This window comes from Lissotriton vulgaris, chromosome 9 (genome assembly GCF_964263255.1).
Source record: "Lissotriton vulgaris chromosome 9, aLisVul1.2, whole genome shotgun sequence".
Classification (NCBI taxonomy): domain Eukaryota; kingdom Metazoa; phylum Chordata; class Amphibia; order Caudata; family Salamandridae; genus Lissotriton; species Lissotriton vulgaris.
Window position 1 is genome coordinate 564,016,872 of NC_141697.1, and position 16,838 is coordinate 564,033,709.

The 16,838-nt window shown below is 47.7% G+C and overlaps 1 protein-coding gene across 1 annotated transcript in view; it reads right to left on the bottom strand.

The window, feature by feature from the left end:
* UBXN1 (UBX domain protein 1) overlaps positions 1-16,838 on the bottom strand; it is an 84,495-nt gene that overhangs the window by 43,289 nt on the left and 24,368 nt on the right. Inside the window, exons 5-7 of the mRNA XM_086938096.1 lie at positions 3,112-3,196; positions 579-770; positions 418-469 (exon numbers count right to left, since the gene is read on the bottom strand). Coding sequence (XP_086794222.1) covers positions 418-469; positions 579-770; positions 3,112-3,196 — 329 coding nt within the window. The remainder of the gene's footprint in view (positions 1-417; positions 470-578; positions 771-3,111; positions 3,197-16,838) is intronic.

Sequence of the window (16,838 nt, forward strand, 5' to 3'; positions counted from 1 at the left end):
GACTTTACTTACTGAGAGTCCCAAACCCAAGGCCAAAGGAGAACACAAACAATAATATAGCAGATTGGGTTTATGTATTGCCTGAAGCGATTTTGTGTACAACACACAAGTTCAAATTCCTTTACTCCAAGATTAATATACTAATGGGCATTGAGTTAGATAACAGCACCACCCATTTTTCAAATGTTTAGTAACAATTTAGTTAGCAGAGTACTTAATATTACCTATCAACTTAAAATATATAGCATTTGCGAGGATCTGTCCAGACTTACAGGCACGACTGACCTGTAGGAACTCCCCTACTGGACAACTGTCAACAAGTAAATATTTTATGCGAGTTAGCACAAATAACCAAGTCATTGCATCTCCATACCCGCTTGGTATTTAGAGATACGCTCCCTGACCACACAGACTGACCTTCTTAGCCCTTTCTGCTTTGTCTCGTTCAATTTTCTCACGCACCCGCTGCCTAAGAGGAAGAGATGAGAGTTAATGGGCCCGTCACATAACCTAGGCCAGGAGTGAGGTTCGGTAGAGATGCCGGCACCTGCTGCTAAGGCACACCAAGGCCTTCTTACTTTGCCATCTTCTCCTCCATCTTCTCACGGCGGCGATCCTCTGCTAGCTTTTTCATCTCATCCTCCTGCATCTTCTGCCGGATCATGGAGAGCTCCTGGCCCTGCTTCCGTCGTTGCTTCTCCTGCTCAATCTGTTCTCGCTTCTCCCGTTCCTCACGTTCCTTCTGCTTCTGGGCAATGAGCTCCATCATCCTATTGGTTGAAAAATATGACATTGTCTGGTCAGCCACATTCAATGCATGTATGAGATAAGAGACAAAATGTCTGAGGTTTAGCAATTTGTATCCTACACTCAACTGTGAAGCTGCCACTGCAGGACAATGTTGCCTTGAGTTGCATTTGTAATGGACCACAGGAACATTACAGGGTTGCACCTACGCTTCACCCACGGAAGGGACAAGAAAGAAACATTTGCGTGTCTTCCTCAATAAGGGTTATGAATTGCCACAATGAATGCATAAACAATGATTGTTCGATTCATTTCTTCCTTTTGGGACAGACAGGAATTAAAAGTCACACACTTTTGGGTTTTATTCATGCGCATATATTGAGAAGCTAGGGCTTTGACTGAGGATTACCTCTCCACAAGAAGAAGGTTGGAGTGGAGTACGGACAGACAGACTACTAATCTTCCAGACTTTCTGTAAGGCCTTTACTGGAGGGGTCCCAGTGGTTACTAGCTGTATGGAGCTTAAACCTTGACATTTCCAGAACCATATGGGTATTAACGAAGATTCAAATGGCTCAAAATATAAAACTCTCATATTAGAAAGGAAATGGCAGCTTTACTACCAAATGGTGCAGATTTTGATTCTCGTTTACTGGTGTTCAGCAGTGCTGTAGGAGCATTGTGGCTCCACTCCAGATTATAGTCAATCTGTTGTGACTTCATTCATCCACGTATTATTTAGCCAGCTGAGTTCCTATGCAAGGCCTGCTGGTAGGAGAAATTCAGCTATTCGAGGAGGCAGAGAGGCTCTCCTCATGACACAGAAGCAATGTCCAAGCAAGATTCCTGATTTAGGCCTAGTCTAGAGGGAGGGGATTATTCAGGAAAAGGTTCAATTCCTGACATCACGTTCATGCCCTACTGGTATGTACAGTCCACTGGATGTCAAAACGAGTATGAACAATTACTCAAAGGGGTGCCACTATTTATACTAGTTTATGTGTTAAGATTGAACCCAAGTCAGCCAGAACCCTGCACAGACATATGACTTCTTAGGAAAGAGTACATGCAGGGAGAGATGAACAGTCTTATGGCGAACAAGGATGTCGTCAAATAGGCCCCACTATTGACCCAGTAGCTGCTGAACCTCATTTCATATAAATCCTCCTCCTAGGTCTTACACATGATGAAAACAATTGGCCTCAGAAATGGGTGGAACTTTAGTAGGGAGGGTGAGCAGGCATTATTCCCACATTAGAAGTTATAACAAAAAAATAGAAAAACAAAAAAACCCAGACTACTAATTCATGGCCACCACACCACAGCCTGGGTAAGGGGAACCAACCATCTTCACTCAAAGTAAGGACACATTTTAAGTGCCCTCCCACACCCAATAATCATAATGGTGCTCATACTGCAACCAGATTATATAAAGAGTGCACACATCTCCTTTGAATTTGATGAACTTGAGTTGAGCTTGCTTGCTAATGGGGTTAATCAGAAAATAATCAGATAGAAAGCAGAGCATTTCTAAGCTGTGCAGAGGACTTGTCCCAGCGCAATCAACTGTTAAAAATGTTCCTTAAAATGTCTTTAAACACAAATTAACAATAACTGCCTATTTTTGCTATTACCTAAGAGCTTCAGAGATTTAAATGTCATTGTTTTTCTATCGACACCCATGTATTTCTTTTTGTTGGTCTCGTTCTGTTTCCCATGTATTTCTTTTTGTTGGTCTCGTTCTGTTGAACATGTACACCAAAAACTTAAAGAAAACAGACCAATCACGAAAGGAACACAGGACTATAGTTACCCACACCCTACCACTAATACTAAGAGGCAATGGGCAGCGGAAAGATAGTTCTATGGACCACTGCATCAATTAATTATTTGCTTTTGACTATTAAAATAGCATCTTGCAGCACGGTTTTCAACTAGAAGTTCTTTATCCTTTAATCACCTGATGACCACTGATGCTACACATTTTTTTTTTGCAGTTTTGGTGTGGCGTGTATAGGCGGGATGTAAAGACCATGTGTGGCTGTCTTTCTGTGATGCAACAGTATTCAACTCCCTGCACCACTAACTCACTGGGTTATCCATTGTCTGAAGAAAAAAAAAAAAAAGAGAAAGTAGAACTTTCGAATTAATAAAAAAAAATAAAAAAATAAAAACTAAATGAAACCACGTATCCAAGAAGATGACTTTTAGGCAAGAGTAGAAGTCATGATTGGACGCGGGAAGCCGTAACAATCAACAGGTGATGCATTACAATAGTCCAAAAGCCAGAAAGCAGTTCTGTAAACCCTAGATTAACCCTGCCCAATGTGTTCTTTCACTGAACCATCGCGCAGTACAGAATACCTTCTAGTTTGTTCCTCCCGCTCTGCCTCGGTCAGTGGCCTTTTTCCATCTGCTGACTCGTCCGTTGATCCCCCTGCTTCCGTTTCTAGAGAGGAGAAGCAGGGACGGGTCATTAATCGCAAAATATGAACTTTGAGCACCACTGCCTCCCTCCCTTCGGAAGGAATAAGAAGGTAAGCCATTTATAGGAGATTTTAATTATTTCAAATAACATTTACAATGTCACATTTAAAACAGAACAGGCTACACTACACATTAAAAAGATTTCGGCAATCAATTAAAACAATATTGACAAGAAGAAAAAAACATAACATACCTTCATTAACAAACGCATCAATACTGTTTCGGTCACGCAGATATTGAGTCAGACTTTCTTTTTTGTTGTAAATTAAATCAGTTATATCCATAAATGTAACCGATCAGGGAAAAACTTAAAGGATGACAAAGCCAAAAACTTTGCACTCCTTTCTCTTACACCTGCACAGTAAAAGTGACCATGGTTCCAACTTAAACAAGCACCGGCAAAGCAAATTGGTTTCGCCGAAGGACCTATTGGCTTTGCCAATGCCTTTTGGCCAGGCTCTACAGCTTTCAGCTTTTTCTTGACGATATGCATTATCATGAAAAATACATTAAAAAGTGCAGTGAGGTGGCCACAACTGGCAGTCCAGTCCAGTGCTTAATCGGTCAAATAATGAGGGTCAGTGCCCAAAGCACTGCTCACAAGACCATGGTCGGTGCTTTGTTTTACTCCCGGGAAATGTATGAGGAGGAAAAATAAGTGTTGGACCCCATAAACGAGTGCTGGTGGCCCCCATCGGCAACCACCGGCTCAAATTAAGCACTGGTCCAGTCTTTTCACTAGTGCAAGTGTTAGAAAGCATGCATGTGCCAGTGGACAGACTCGAGTGCCATTTGTTTCAATTTTCTTTACTCAGCAATCCAAGATAAGGGGCTGCCACTTGGATCAGCAAATTAAAACAAAAAAATTGAAAGGGCACATTTTTTCTTAAAGGACTGCAGGTGGTGGAGAGTGACGGAGGATGGATGGTACTGGGGTAGCAGGTGGATGCGCAGGGGAAGTATTGCACAAGGAAGAAATCAGTATCAACAGGGACACTGTCTTTTTAATGGATACCAACATTTCCTAAAATAATTCTTTACTTGTGATCGGGCACTAGCAGCATTCATACTTTATTTATGGTTTGTAAAAACATACACAAACAAAAATTAAGAAATTCTGACATTTACCCTCCACAACACATCAATTTTACAGCTTTTTTTTTTTTTTGCATTTGTGCACAAACAAGCATGAGCTAATGTACAGACACAGGGGCAAGTAGCCCAAGCACTGCGAGAACGCATTTAACAAGCATTCGCAATGCAATAGGTCTCGCATTTGTTAAAGTTAGAGCTGTTGGCATTGAAAATAGCATTGTTTTTGTAAGTTTTTTTTTATTTGCAGTGGAGATATCATATGTGCATAGCACTACTGCTAATGGTATAAAAAAGCATACGTAAAAAACAGTCATTTTCAATAGCAACATCTCTAACTTTAACAAATGCGAGACTGATTGCATTTTCAATGCAATTGGTCTTGCATTTGTTGGAGTCTTTGGCATTATAAATGCCAATGTTTTAGGTCTCGCCTACGCAACGCGCAAGCGCTGCTTTGGAGTGACCTCTTGGAATCACTCCGGGCTTTTGTGGAAATTCATGTATGTTCTGCACTGTTTCCAATGAGCCCTCGTGCATGTACGGCGTTTCCCTTGCGGGAGAGAGCAACAGTGCCATCTGTTTGCAATTATCGTGCACCATCAGTTTGCAATTATTGTGCCCGCCGCTGCTCGCTCCCGTAAGGTAAACGCTGTAGATGTACTTTCACTTTTGCGGCCGCGATTGTCTTTCCGCACTTTTTCTTCTTCTTCTTGTTAGGTTTCTCATTAAAGTCCGTAATTCGTAGGTACTGCCTAATTCCCACATGTCTTTAGCTGGTGTCTTGGCTCTGGGGTGGAATCAATGATGCAAAAATGGTTTTGCCGTGGGTGTGAACCACTTAATAGGTGAACTGATTCAGGAGAGACAAAATGTGTCTCCCTCCCGCGAGACATCTTGCTGCATTTTCTTCCTTCTGCACAGGCATGTGACTCTTTCCGAAGGAAATGTGAGGCAATGATACAAAAAAAGTAGCCAAATTCCCAAGCGAAAAACAAACCCGGTTCTGTGCTGGAAACTTCAAAACTCCAACTTCTCACAGCGCCGGATTTAGGACAGGACGGAGACCGCAGCAGAGGCAGCAGCCAGCTTACACTGGACCGGTACCCCCACAGAGTACTCTCTCCCTCCAGAGAGGGCGGTGAGTTAAGTTTACCCAGGGCTTTACCCACCTCCATTCCCCGCACACTCCTTCCTCTGCATGAAAGAACCACTGGCACTGCATACCGTCTTCCGCGTTAGGAAAGCAGGAGCATTCCTGGCTCAAGTGCCCAAACCCCTTCCTCACTGACTGACTGACCTGAAAAAGCACATCTTTTAACTCGAACCAAAACTGACACAAACACGCATGCGGTGCTGCAAATGGGAAAACACACAGTGGAATCCCATTAACTGGGTGTCAAGGGGTGGGAGCAGAAGGGGTGGAGTTACGAGGGGAGGAGTCAAAGGGGGCGAAGTCTGACAGTAAATCTACAAATTTGTTTAAAGCTGCTCCAAAGACATTGGGAACATGTAATTTAAGTAAATATGCTCTGTTCTGTTCTACTTAATTGGTTACGAAACAGACTGAATTTTATATTTCACAGGTTAGAGTGGATGCTGTATAGTTCTGTGTGTGCCTAGTCAGTGCAGGACAGAGACTTTTTAAGACATGGGCAAAGTGAGCAATAGCCTGGAGCCCCCACCTTCCACAGGACCCCTAGGAAAGTAAAGTACCCTTCTCTCTATAGCATCTCTATTTGTATATCTCAAACTCTCTGCTTACCTCTACCACTGACTGAGTTTCCCCCCCCCCTCCCAACAAAACTCCCTCCCCCCACCCAGAAAGACTTATTTCAACTGTTTTCATGTGACCTTGTTTTACAGTGTACGTGCCATTCTATGCTCGCTGCGGGGTTTGAGGTTGACTTGATTTAGCTGGTGTCTAAATTACAGTGAGGTAGCCACGGACTGTTTGCAATACTATATCCGGGCGGTGACTGCAGGGACAGGTCCGTGGCACTTAGGGTCACCGCTAACGCCCAGGTGGGGATAGAGTGAGTAATGGTAGGACTTCGGTCACGGATGTTGTCCGTTTCAACGTTCGGCAGGTTATTTCATTACTGTCTGCTTGGCTGGCACTCGACTCGTCAGTCAGACGCCACTGCCCGTTGGTGACTGGTGTACGAGGCCGGACAATGCGGTTTACTTCAGAGCACGGAGGACTGCCCCACAGCTATGTAAAATGTCATGTTTAAGTGCTGGGCCCACCAACCCAAAAACAACCTTGCTTCGTCACCCTGATATCACTGCTATCGGAGGTGAGACTCACTGTAAAGTAAGCTTCGGCCCTGTCTGCAATCCTTCACAATCCCATACAAGACTTAACAGCCAGCGCTCCAGCACTACTCACTACTAGCCCTCCCAGAGCCAGCGCTTCTGAACTACTCACTACTAACCACACTACAGTTAGCAATTCTGTACTACAAACTACCATCCACCTCGCACCACCCCTGCATTTTCCCTTACTCTCCATTTGGCCTCTCCAACTTTTTTCCTTCCTGACTTTCTGATCTGCACCAGCTTTCCCTCCACTTTTCTTCCTGGATCACTGCCCCCTCCTGCCTGTCCGATCCCCACAAACCGCATTGCTTCGTGTCCTCATATCTATCACCTCTACGGTGCTGTCCTTGTACCACCCTCACTCTGTCTATACGGCCCTCCCTTTCCATATCACCCTGCTTCTGTGTCCCTCTGCATCTATCATCTCTCTGTGCTGATCACCTTCCTGGCTACACCACCACCCCTCTGGCTTCACTCCCTGTACATGGCCAGCTTCCTGTAGCACCCTACTGATGGTCGATACCACCTCTGTACCCATTTAGCCGGGTCTGGTGGTTCAGTGGACTAATGCCTCCACTGCAGGGGCCTGTGTTCGACCTAATGGTCACAGGTTCAAATCCCAGCGGGTTCACTCAGCCTTTCATCCAGCTGAGGTCGATAAAACGAGTACCACTGAGTTGGGTAACAAGAAACATCTGTTGCCCCAGTATTGGAACTTTCATAGATTCCCATGCTTTGTATCATTCCCCGTCGTCGGAATGAGGAGCCTCTGTAAATAAAAAATACCATAGTAGTAAGCACAAAGTGAAAAAATAGGCCTAGGCCTCATCTCATTTTGTAGCTTATCCACCTCTTTTTGTAAAAGAGACCAAATTCTTGCAATAGCCAATCAGAGCAGCCTCACGCCATAGAACCTTCCTGAGAGCCTCAGATTTTCTACCACACGTTGTGCAAGGGAGTCTCCATTGAGCTCTGCTCAATTTTCTTCACTTCTGGGTATATTTCTACAACTCTGCCTGTTTTTTCGTCATGTCTGACAAAGAGAAGAAAGCACTTTTTAGAGCTTGTGCTACTTGCTCAAAAAAGAGGTTGTTTGTTGAAGACAAACACGAGGACTGCATATACTGCTTATACCCGGACCACAAGGCCACTGACTGCAAGATTTGCAGAACCTTCTCCACCAAGACCTTGAGGGACAGAGAAGGCCGCCTTCTGACCTGGTTGCAAAAAATAAAGGATCGCAAGGAAGTTCTGTCTTCGGACAGTGAGGGTTCTTCTTCTGCTGTGTCATCAAGAAGATCAAAGAAGAGGGGTAGGTCTCCCCCTTCAACATCTAATGAGCCCCATGTGAAGGCCTTGCCTGGGACCTCTGATAGGTCTGATAGGCCTGCTTCCCTAAAATCTCCTCACCACGGTGAAAAGGAGAGACAGGGACAGCCTGAGGAGTTGCAACCTACAAAAAAGGCTAAGAAGATAGTCTCTGTGACTTCGCCACCTTCAGAGAAAGAAAGAGGGGTGAAAAAGCCTTCATCTACGCCTCAGAGCATTGCTTCTGACAAGAAACAGCGTTAGTTGACGGTGAAAACCACAGGTACGTCGACGATTCTTGTCAAGAAAGACTTGTCTCTAAAACTGGCCTCGTCGACGGGCTCCTCGACGATGGCTACGACGACGGCATCTACACCGGCGACGATGTTTAAGACGCCTGATTCCTGTTAGTCGTCGACAAAGCTGACTTTTTCAGCGTCGACGACGAGGGTAGCGCCGACGGCGATGACGACGACCAGAACTACGTCGACGATGCCACTACCATGATTCTGACGACGAGCTCGTCGATGATCCAGCCATCGTCGACGAAAACCATTTCACCTTCGACGACTCAGCTTTCGACGACGAGCACAGTCTCTTCGTCGGCGCTTCCGTCGACGAAACAGTCGACGAAGATTCAACCGTCGACGACGATCCAGTCGACGACGTCGTCGACGACTGGGAAAATCTGCATTTCTCAAAGGAAGAGGCGTATAACACCAGAAATGACATCTCAACGGTGGGTTACGCTGTTGCCTCCTACCTTATTACTTGATGATGACTCTGAGGAGGAAAATGATAGCAGTTATGGGCCAGCTTATAGCCCTTCTGACTTGCAAGTCAAATTACAGGAGGTCAGTTCTGAAGAAGGTGAGACGGAGCAACACCACTATGCTCCGCAAGACTGTTATAACCAGCAAGAGAGGCCTTGCATGCAGGATCATTCACAGAGATCTCCACGTCGGTCTCAACAGGAGATGGTAGCGATGCCGTCATCTCTGACCTGCAATTAATGTTGCAGGACTATCGGAGGCGGTTTCCTACTCAACAGGAGGTTAAACAAATATGTCCTCCCACACCTCTGCCTCAAGTATCGCAAACAGTGGCGGACGCCTCTTTGCCCTTACGGGTGCATGACCCAGAAGAGCCCGTAGAACATCCTCGGGATGATGATGATGCCTCGTCAGATGCGGATCAGCAGGGGGAACCTGACCAAGATCAGAATATGGACTGGAATCAGGATGGCCTTCAAGATCCAGATGTTACAGGGCCTGATACCGCAACCTCTCCTCCAGCAGATATTGGAGGTTTTCACAACCTAATGGAATGAGCGTCCAAGAGATTTGGTCTTCCAATTACCACAGTTCAATCTGACTGTGTTTTGTACGACTTCAAAGAACCATTCCGGAAGTTAGTTCGTTCAATCCCCATCATTGAACATGTTTGGTCAGAAGGAATAAAGGCTATGCAAAATCCAGCCACGGTCCTCCCAGTGCTTCCCACACTGGAGAAAAAGTATAAGGCGCCGGAGGGCAGCCCTGCGTGTCTGACAGGTCAACCAAAACCGGACTCGGTTATCTCCCAGGCCGCACAGAGTAGATCCAAAAATCCATCCACGCCGCTAACGACACCACCTGAGGGCAGGCGTCTGGACAATGTTGGAAAAAGATTCTCCACAATGGCCAGCCTCCTTGTTAGGGCGGCTAATGCTCTGGCGATTCTGGGGAGATATGATGGCCAGATGTGGTGTGACCTCTCCCCGTTTGTGGAAGAACTTCAGGATGGGTCTAAGGATGAGGTCAGGAAAATCTTGATGGAAGGGGAGCGCGCCTCTTCGGAGGTAATCGACTGCGCTACGGATATAGCAACTACGGCCTTCTGTGCGCTAGCAGGCTCGGCTATTTTAAGACGCCAGGGTTGGCTGCGAGCCACGTGGTTTAGACAGGAAGTACAGAACAAGATTCTGGACCTACCTTATGACGGGGAGATGTTATTCGGTAAACACGTGGATGACGCCCTACAAGGCATAAAGAAAGATACTGACACGGCTAAGTCTTTGGGAACATTACAATACCTCAAAGTTCCTTTTAGGGAGGCAAGAGGAAGAGGTTTCTCATCCTACAGAGGCGGCAATCAGTAACGCTACTCTTCCTACTCCCAACCTGGCCAGTCATACAAATCCTAATATTCACAGAGGCAGGGTCAGTCGGGGTCTTTCTGTGGCCAGCAGCCGAAAGGACGTCGGGGGCAACAGAGGAGAGACAATACTAAGAGACAATAGCGGCCATGTGGCTCTTTCTACTGTTCCTGTACCCTCGTTAACACCAGTGGGGGGCAGGATTGCCCATTGCCTAAACAGCTGGAAGGTCATAACATCAGACCAGTGGGTCCTGAACATCATCAAGGGAGGACACGTTGGAGTTTCAAAATCTTCCTCCAACGAGAGCTCCAGATGCCATTACACCCAAACATCTAGGACTTCTTTGTCTCGAGGCCCACCAACTCTTCATCAAGGGGGCAATAGAGCCTGTACCTCATTCCCAGAAGGGGAAAGGGGTCTATTCCAGGTTCTTCCTGGTTCGGAAAACGAAGGAGAAGTGGCGTCCGATATTAGATCTACGCGAGCTCAACACTTATCTCATCAAGTTGTCCTCCAGTACCACCACCCTCCTTCCAGTCTTTGCCATTTATATTCTCTTTACCACCCTCCTCTCAGTAACTCCACCCCATAGTGCTTGTTCCAGACTTCATTCCCTTTATATACCGCTGTATCTTACTTGTGCCTCCCTTCATTCCTACAATATGCTTATCTCTTGTGCTTCCCTTCATTCCCACTATATGCTTGTCTCGTGCCACCCTTCATTCCCACTATATGCCCCAGTCTCTTACTTGTGCCACCCTTTATTCCCACTATATGCCCCTCTCTTGTGCCACCTTTCATTGTCATTATATGCCCGTCTTTAACTTGTGCCGCCCTTCACTCCCACTATATACCCATGTATCTTACTTGTGCCGCCCTTTATTTCCACTATGTACCCATGTATCTTACTTGTGCCGCCCTAGGTCACAGCAGGTGATGTGGCACCATTGGCAGAGCTTTCGACTTTGGAACTGGAGGAATGAGGTTCGAGTCTTTGATAGGCAAAATAGCCAGTAGTTCTGGTCAATTCACTTAATCTCCTGTGCCTTTAAAAAAATAAAAAAAATTGGCATAGCCAATAGGTCTCGCTTTTGGGACCTTATAAGTATTTAGTTATGCAGCACAATATCCTTGGTGTAACAACATTAACTGTTGCATGGCTAAACACTTATAAGGTCCCAAAGGCGAGACCTATTGGCTATGCCAATGCTGGTTTACCTAGCCATGTTGCAGAGTGCAGTGCCATATGTGGCCAAGAGGCCCCCTAGGACCCATTTTGGCCACATATAGTACTGCACCCTGCGTAGTTGGAGTTGTTGGCATTATAAATGGTAATGTTTTTTACCTAGCCATGGTGCAGGACCATACTTGGCCAAAAGTGGTTCCATGGGACCAGTTTTGGCCACATATGGTACTGTACCCTGCAAAGTTGGAGTTATTGGCATTATAAAAGCCAATGTTTTTTTATCTAGGCATGTTGCAGGGTGCAGTACCATATGTGGCCAAAAGAGGTCCTATAGGACATATAGTACTGCACCCTGCAGAAGATATGATAAATCCACCCTACCCATAATGGACTGCATGCAAGACAGGACCAGGAGTAGATTCAAATAGCTATGTCCATATTTACAATTAGTAGCTTTGAAATGCGAAAAAATAATTAATATAGTAATTCCAGATTAGGTTGTACTCTTTGGATCTGATGAAAGGAAATGTATCATATAAATGTGAGATGTGTTAGTGAGTAAAGTAAACACTGTCAGCCTTGCTTAGTATCAAGCGTGTGTCCTTTCGGAATCCCTTTTAAAAAAATAGTGCTCTGAGGCTGTAGTTAAAACCTATGGAGAAACAGCACATGTAACAGGCAGTGTCCTCATGGGAGGTTACAAGAAGAGAAAGCGGTACCAAGGAGGGACTATTAAGCCTATTGACCAATGATAAGCCACCATCTACACATGACTGGAGCTGATTAAAAAGATGGGCGGAAAGTGGGCAGAGCTTTATGCCCATATACAGTATGTCTTGAAGAGAAAGAGAAAGCGAAAGCGCTGCCTAACTGAGACCCAAGAAATGCAGCAAGGGACAGCCACAGACTGCTGCACCCCGGCGGCAAAAGAGGCAAGTGGGCAACCAGTGTGACACGACCCGCACTTGCGGACACAAGCAGCCCAGGCAGATTACAGCCTGAAGAACAGCAGAAGATAGCCTGCAAGGGTGACACCACTCACATTTGTAGAACAAGCAGCCAAGGCTGATTATAGCTTGTAGAGCAGATTCGGACAGCCCACTAGGGTGACACAACCTTGCTGTACGGCAAGCAGGACAAGAACAGTCAGACAGCCCGTAAGGGTGAGGCGCCCCGGCTGTAAGAGGAACAGGCAAGGGTCAGACAGGCAACGGTCAGACAGGAACAGCACAACAAGGGTGATGTGACGTGGCTAAACATGAAAGCAAAGAAGACAAGGTCAGCAGAGCAGCAACATGGACGGCCGAGGCAGCAGCAACCAGCAATGGGAGCAGCAACATGGAGGGCCAAGGCAGCAGCAACAGGCAATGCGAACTGGGCGAGATTATACAGGCAGCAAAGGAGTTTTTGGTAGTGCGAACTAGATCCGAAGGTATCAGAGCGCTTTACATAAGAACCAGTTACATTACAGACAGACACATTCATTTTTGTTAGGCATGGGGATATTAAGTGATTTGCCCAGAATCACAAAAAGTTGAGCATCCCTGCTGAGACTCTAACCCGGTTCCCCAGCTCCGAGGTTTAACGCCTTAGCCGTTAGGCCACATTCTCGCCCCGTGACCCATGGCATTGAGTGGCTCCGCAGACAGATCAAAGCCGAAGCAGCAGGAGGATGACCAGCGCACAATGCACCCAGCGACAACAGGGGCACAGACATGCTCAGGGAGAAAGCAAGATTCATAATAGACAGGGACATAATGCATAAAGGCATTTACGGTATTAAAGATTTATTATGAGTCATAAAAATGTGAGAAGTGATTTATGATACACCTACCACAAATGATTATGAGTAAAGTACGGGGAAGGGGCACGAGCTCTGAATCAATGTTTAATATACTGCTGCCAATACTACCAACTAATGATGTGTTTATTATGGGGAGTAGACCGTGTGTAGGGGTTTAGGGGCAGAATTCAGAAGTTACTGGTTCTCAGGATCCTGCACTGGATAGAAGCATGCATAAAGCACCTAGGTATGAATACGGCCATTCGTCAGGATACAGATGGATTAAGCACCAGAGAATCACGCTCGGATTGGTGCTGTCCTGGGACCAGCCTTCTCTGATCTTGTAGTTCCTGGTTGGTGGATTTCAAAGCGCAAAGGAGGCAGAGAAAGAGTAGGCAGGCAATCACCGTGGAACCTTTCTCCTGCATGTTTGGGTGCGAGCTGTTCAGAGTTGTTCTCTCTAAGGATAATTGCAGGACAGGGCGAGCAAAACACAGAGGCTCACCAATGCTTGAGGAGAAGCCGGAAGAGGCCAGCTAGGATGTGAAATTTAGCCAGGGGGAGTTGCTGGCTTGAAGGGAGAACAAAGAGTTTCAATCACAAACTGACAGACCAGTCTCATCTGTAGCAAGCAAATATCATCTCCCATAAAAAAACACAGCTAACAATACAATTGGAAATAAAATAAACGCCGTAGTGCACGCAACAAAAGTCCATAAAACAGGCAGAGATCATAAAAAGTACAAGAAGCACAGATAGCAAAAAGTAGCATTAAAGAATATATACAGTGAGGCGAAGAAGCACAGCTACGAAAAAACATGCAGTAGCAGAAATTGCTTGTTTAAAAGAAAAATGTAGCCCCAGAAATGAAAGCAGCGGATGAACACTCCAAAAGGAAGAGGTACTTGGTCCATGCTTCAGAGAAAACACAAACGCACGAAGGGATACCAGAAACCAACATGAAATGGCATGCTGTAACCAATGGAAAGAAAGGGAATGAGACTGAAAAGAAAGCAAACAAATAAATAGTAAGCAATGTGGGGGTTGGAAGCCCCTTAAGATTTTTTGACATTATTATTTAGAAGAGATTTCGAAAGCCCCACACAAGTACTGTGCAAGCATAACCTATAAAGCATAGGCTACAACAATAGTCTCCAAAAAGTAGCTTAGGAGCTGCTGGTAGTTCACCAGCACCCTTGGAGTAGTTCTCAGAGGTGAAGACAAGCCCAGTGCCAAACCAATGGCAGAGCCTCAAAATCACACTCAACCATACAGTTTATCAATCTCTCGGGCCTGCCACATGCCCATCTGTCTCCAAAAGCCCACCAATCAACAAACTGTCTTAAAATACAATTTATCCATGAAATGCAGAGACTAACTCCGCTCTCTAATGTGATGGAAATGCCCAAATGTCAAATATTTGGGGAACCAAGGCGACCTCAGTTATCTCAAGGTTTTTTGCCCACTGGAGAGCTCCATTGTGGATTTCTCCTTTCTCTGAGATAGTTGCCAGAGCACACACCACCTAGCTCAGCCACAAGGAGAAACTGTCCCTGTTGTAGGACTGCAGTAGCCTAAGCAGTAACCAGTGCCGGCCCACCTAAGTGTGGGACTGCGGGACACAAGAGTGAAAATGTATTAGTTGGGTGCATGATCAGCCAAAGGTATGGATCCAGAGCGGAGACTATTAAGAGCCTCAGGAGCAGCTGTATGTATGCAAGAGTGTGAAAAAAGATGGACCCCCCATAAAGTGTCACTCCCTGAAAGCTATGTTTGGTGTTAAGAATATGCTAGCCACTTCACAAGAGGTATACCTCTGGCGTAATAGTGTCTGTTCATGATACAGTAGCAATGGCATAATCATTGCCATGCTTAAAGTATCTGGGGCATTATTGGTGTAGCTGTAGCACAATGCCAGCCATCAGTGACATATTAATAACATTCCTGTTCTAAGTTAACTCATCCCTGGCCTAATGGGTGCCCCTCACATAACAAGCATTTACAATGCAATGGCCTCAGCGCTTTGTTAAAGTTAGAGTTATTGGCATTGCAAATGGCATTTTTTTTAAACATAAATAAATGGTATTGTCATTTACAATGGCAATAGGTGACCATTAGAGAGTAGTAGAGAGTATTAGCAGACACAGAGCCCCCCCCACACACACAGAGCCACACACACACAGAGCCCCCCCCCACTCACACAGAGCCCCCTCCACACACAGAGCCCCCCCACACACAGAGCCCCCCCACACGCACAGAGCCCCCCCACACGCACAGAGCCCCCCCACACGCACAGAGCCCCACACACGCACACAGCCCCCCACACACGCACACAGCCCCCCACACACGCACACAGCCCCCCACACACGCACACAGCCCCCCACACACGCACACAGCCCCCCACACACACACACAGCCCCCCCCACATACACACAGCCCCCCCAGATACACACAGCTCCCCCCCACACACACACAGCCCCCCCCACACACACACAGCCCCCCCCACACACACAGCCCCCCCCACACACACAGCCCCCCCCCCACACACACAGCCCCCCCCACACACACAGCCCCCCCCACACACACACAGCCCCCCCACACACACACAGCCCCCCCACACACACACAGCCCCCCCCACACACACACAGCCCCCCCCACACACACACAGCCCCCCCCCCACACACACAGCCCCCCCACACACACACAGCCCCCCCACACACACACAGCCCCCCCCACACACACACACACAGCCCCCCACACACACACACAGCCCCCCCACACACACACAGCCCCCCCACACACACACAGCCCCCACACACACACACAGCCCCCCCACACACACACAGCCCCCACACACACACACCCCCCACACACACACGCCCCACACACACACGCCCCACACACACACAGCCCCCCACACACACAGCCCCCCACACACACAGCCCCCCACACACACACACAGAGCCCCCCACACACACAGAGCCCCCCCACACACACACAGAGCCCCACACACACACACACACAGAGCCCCACACACACACACACAGAGCCCCACACACACACACACAGAGCTCCACCCACACACAGAGCTCCACCCACACACAGAGCCCCCCCACACACACAGAGCCCCCCCCACACACACACAGAGCCCCCTCCACACACAGAGCCCCCCCACACACAGAGCCCCCCCACACGCACAGAGCCCCCCCCACACGCACACAGCCCCCCACACACACACACAGCCCCCCCACACACACACAGCCCCCCACACACACACACAGCCCCCCCCACACACACACACACAGCCCCCCCCACACACACACAGCCCCCCCACACACACACAGCCCCCCCCACACACACACAGCCCCCCCACACACACACAGCCCCCCCACACACACACACAGCCCCCCCCCCACACACACACAGCCCCCCCCACACACACACAGCCCCCCCCACACACACACAGCCCCCCCCACACACACACAGCCCCCCCCACACACACAGCCCCCCCCACACACACACAGCCCCCCCACACACACAGAGCCCCCCCACACACACAGAGCCCCCACACACACACAGAGCCCCCACACACACACAGAGCCCCCACACACACAGAGCCCCACACACACAGAGCCCCACACACACACACACAGAGCCCCACACACACACACACAGAGCCCCACACACACACACACAGAGCTCCACCCACACACAGAGCTCCACCCACACACAGAGCCCCCCCACACACACAGAGCCCCCCCCACACACACACA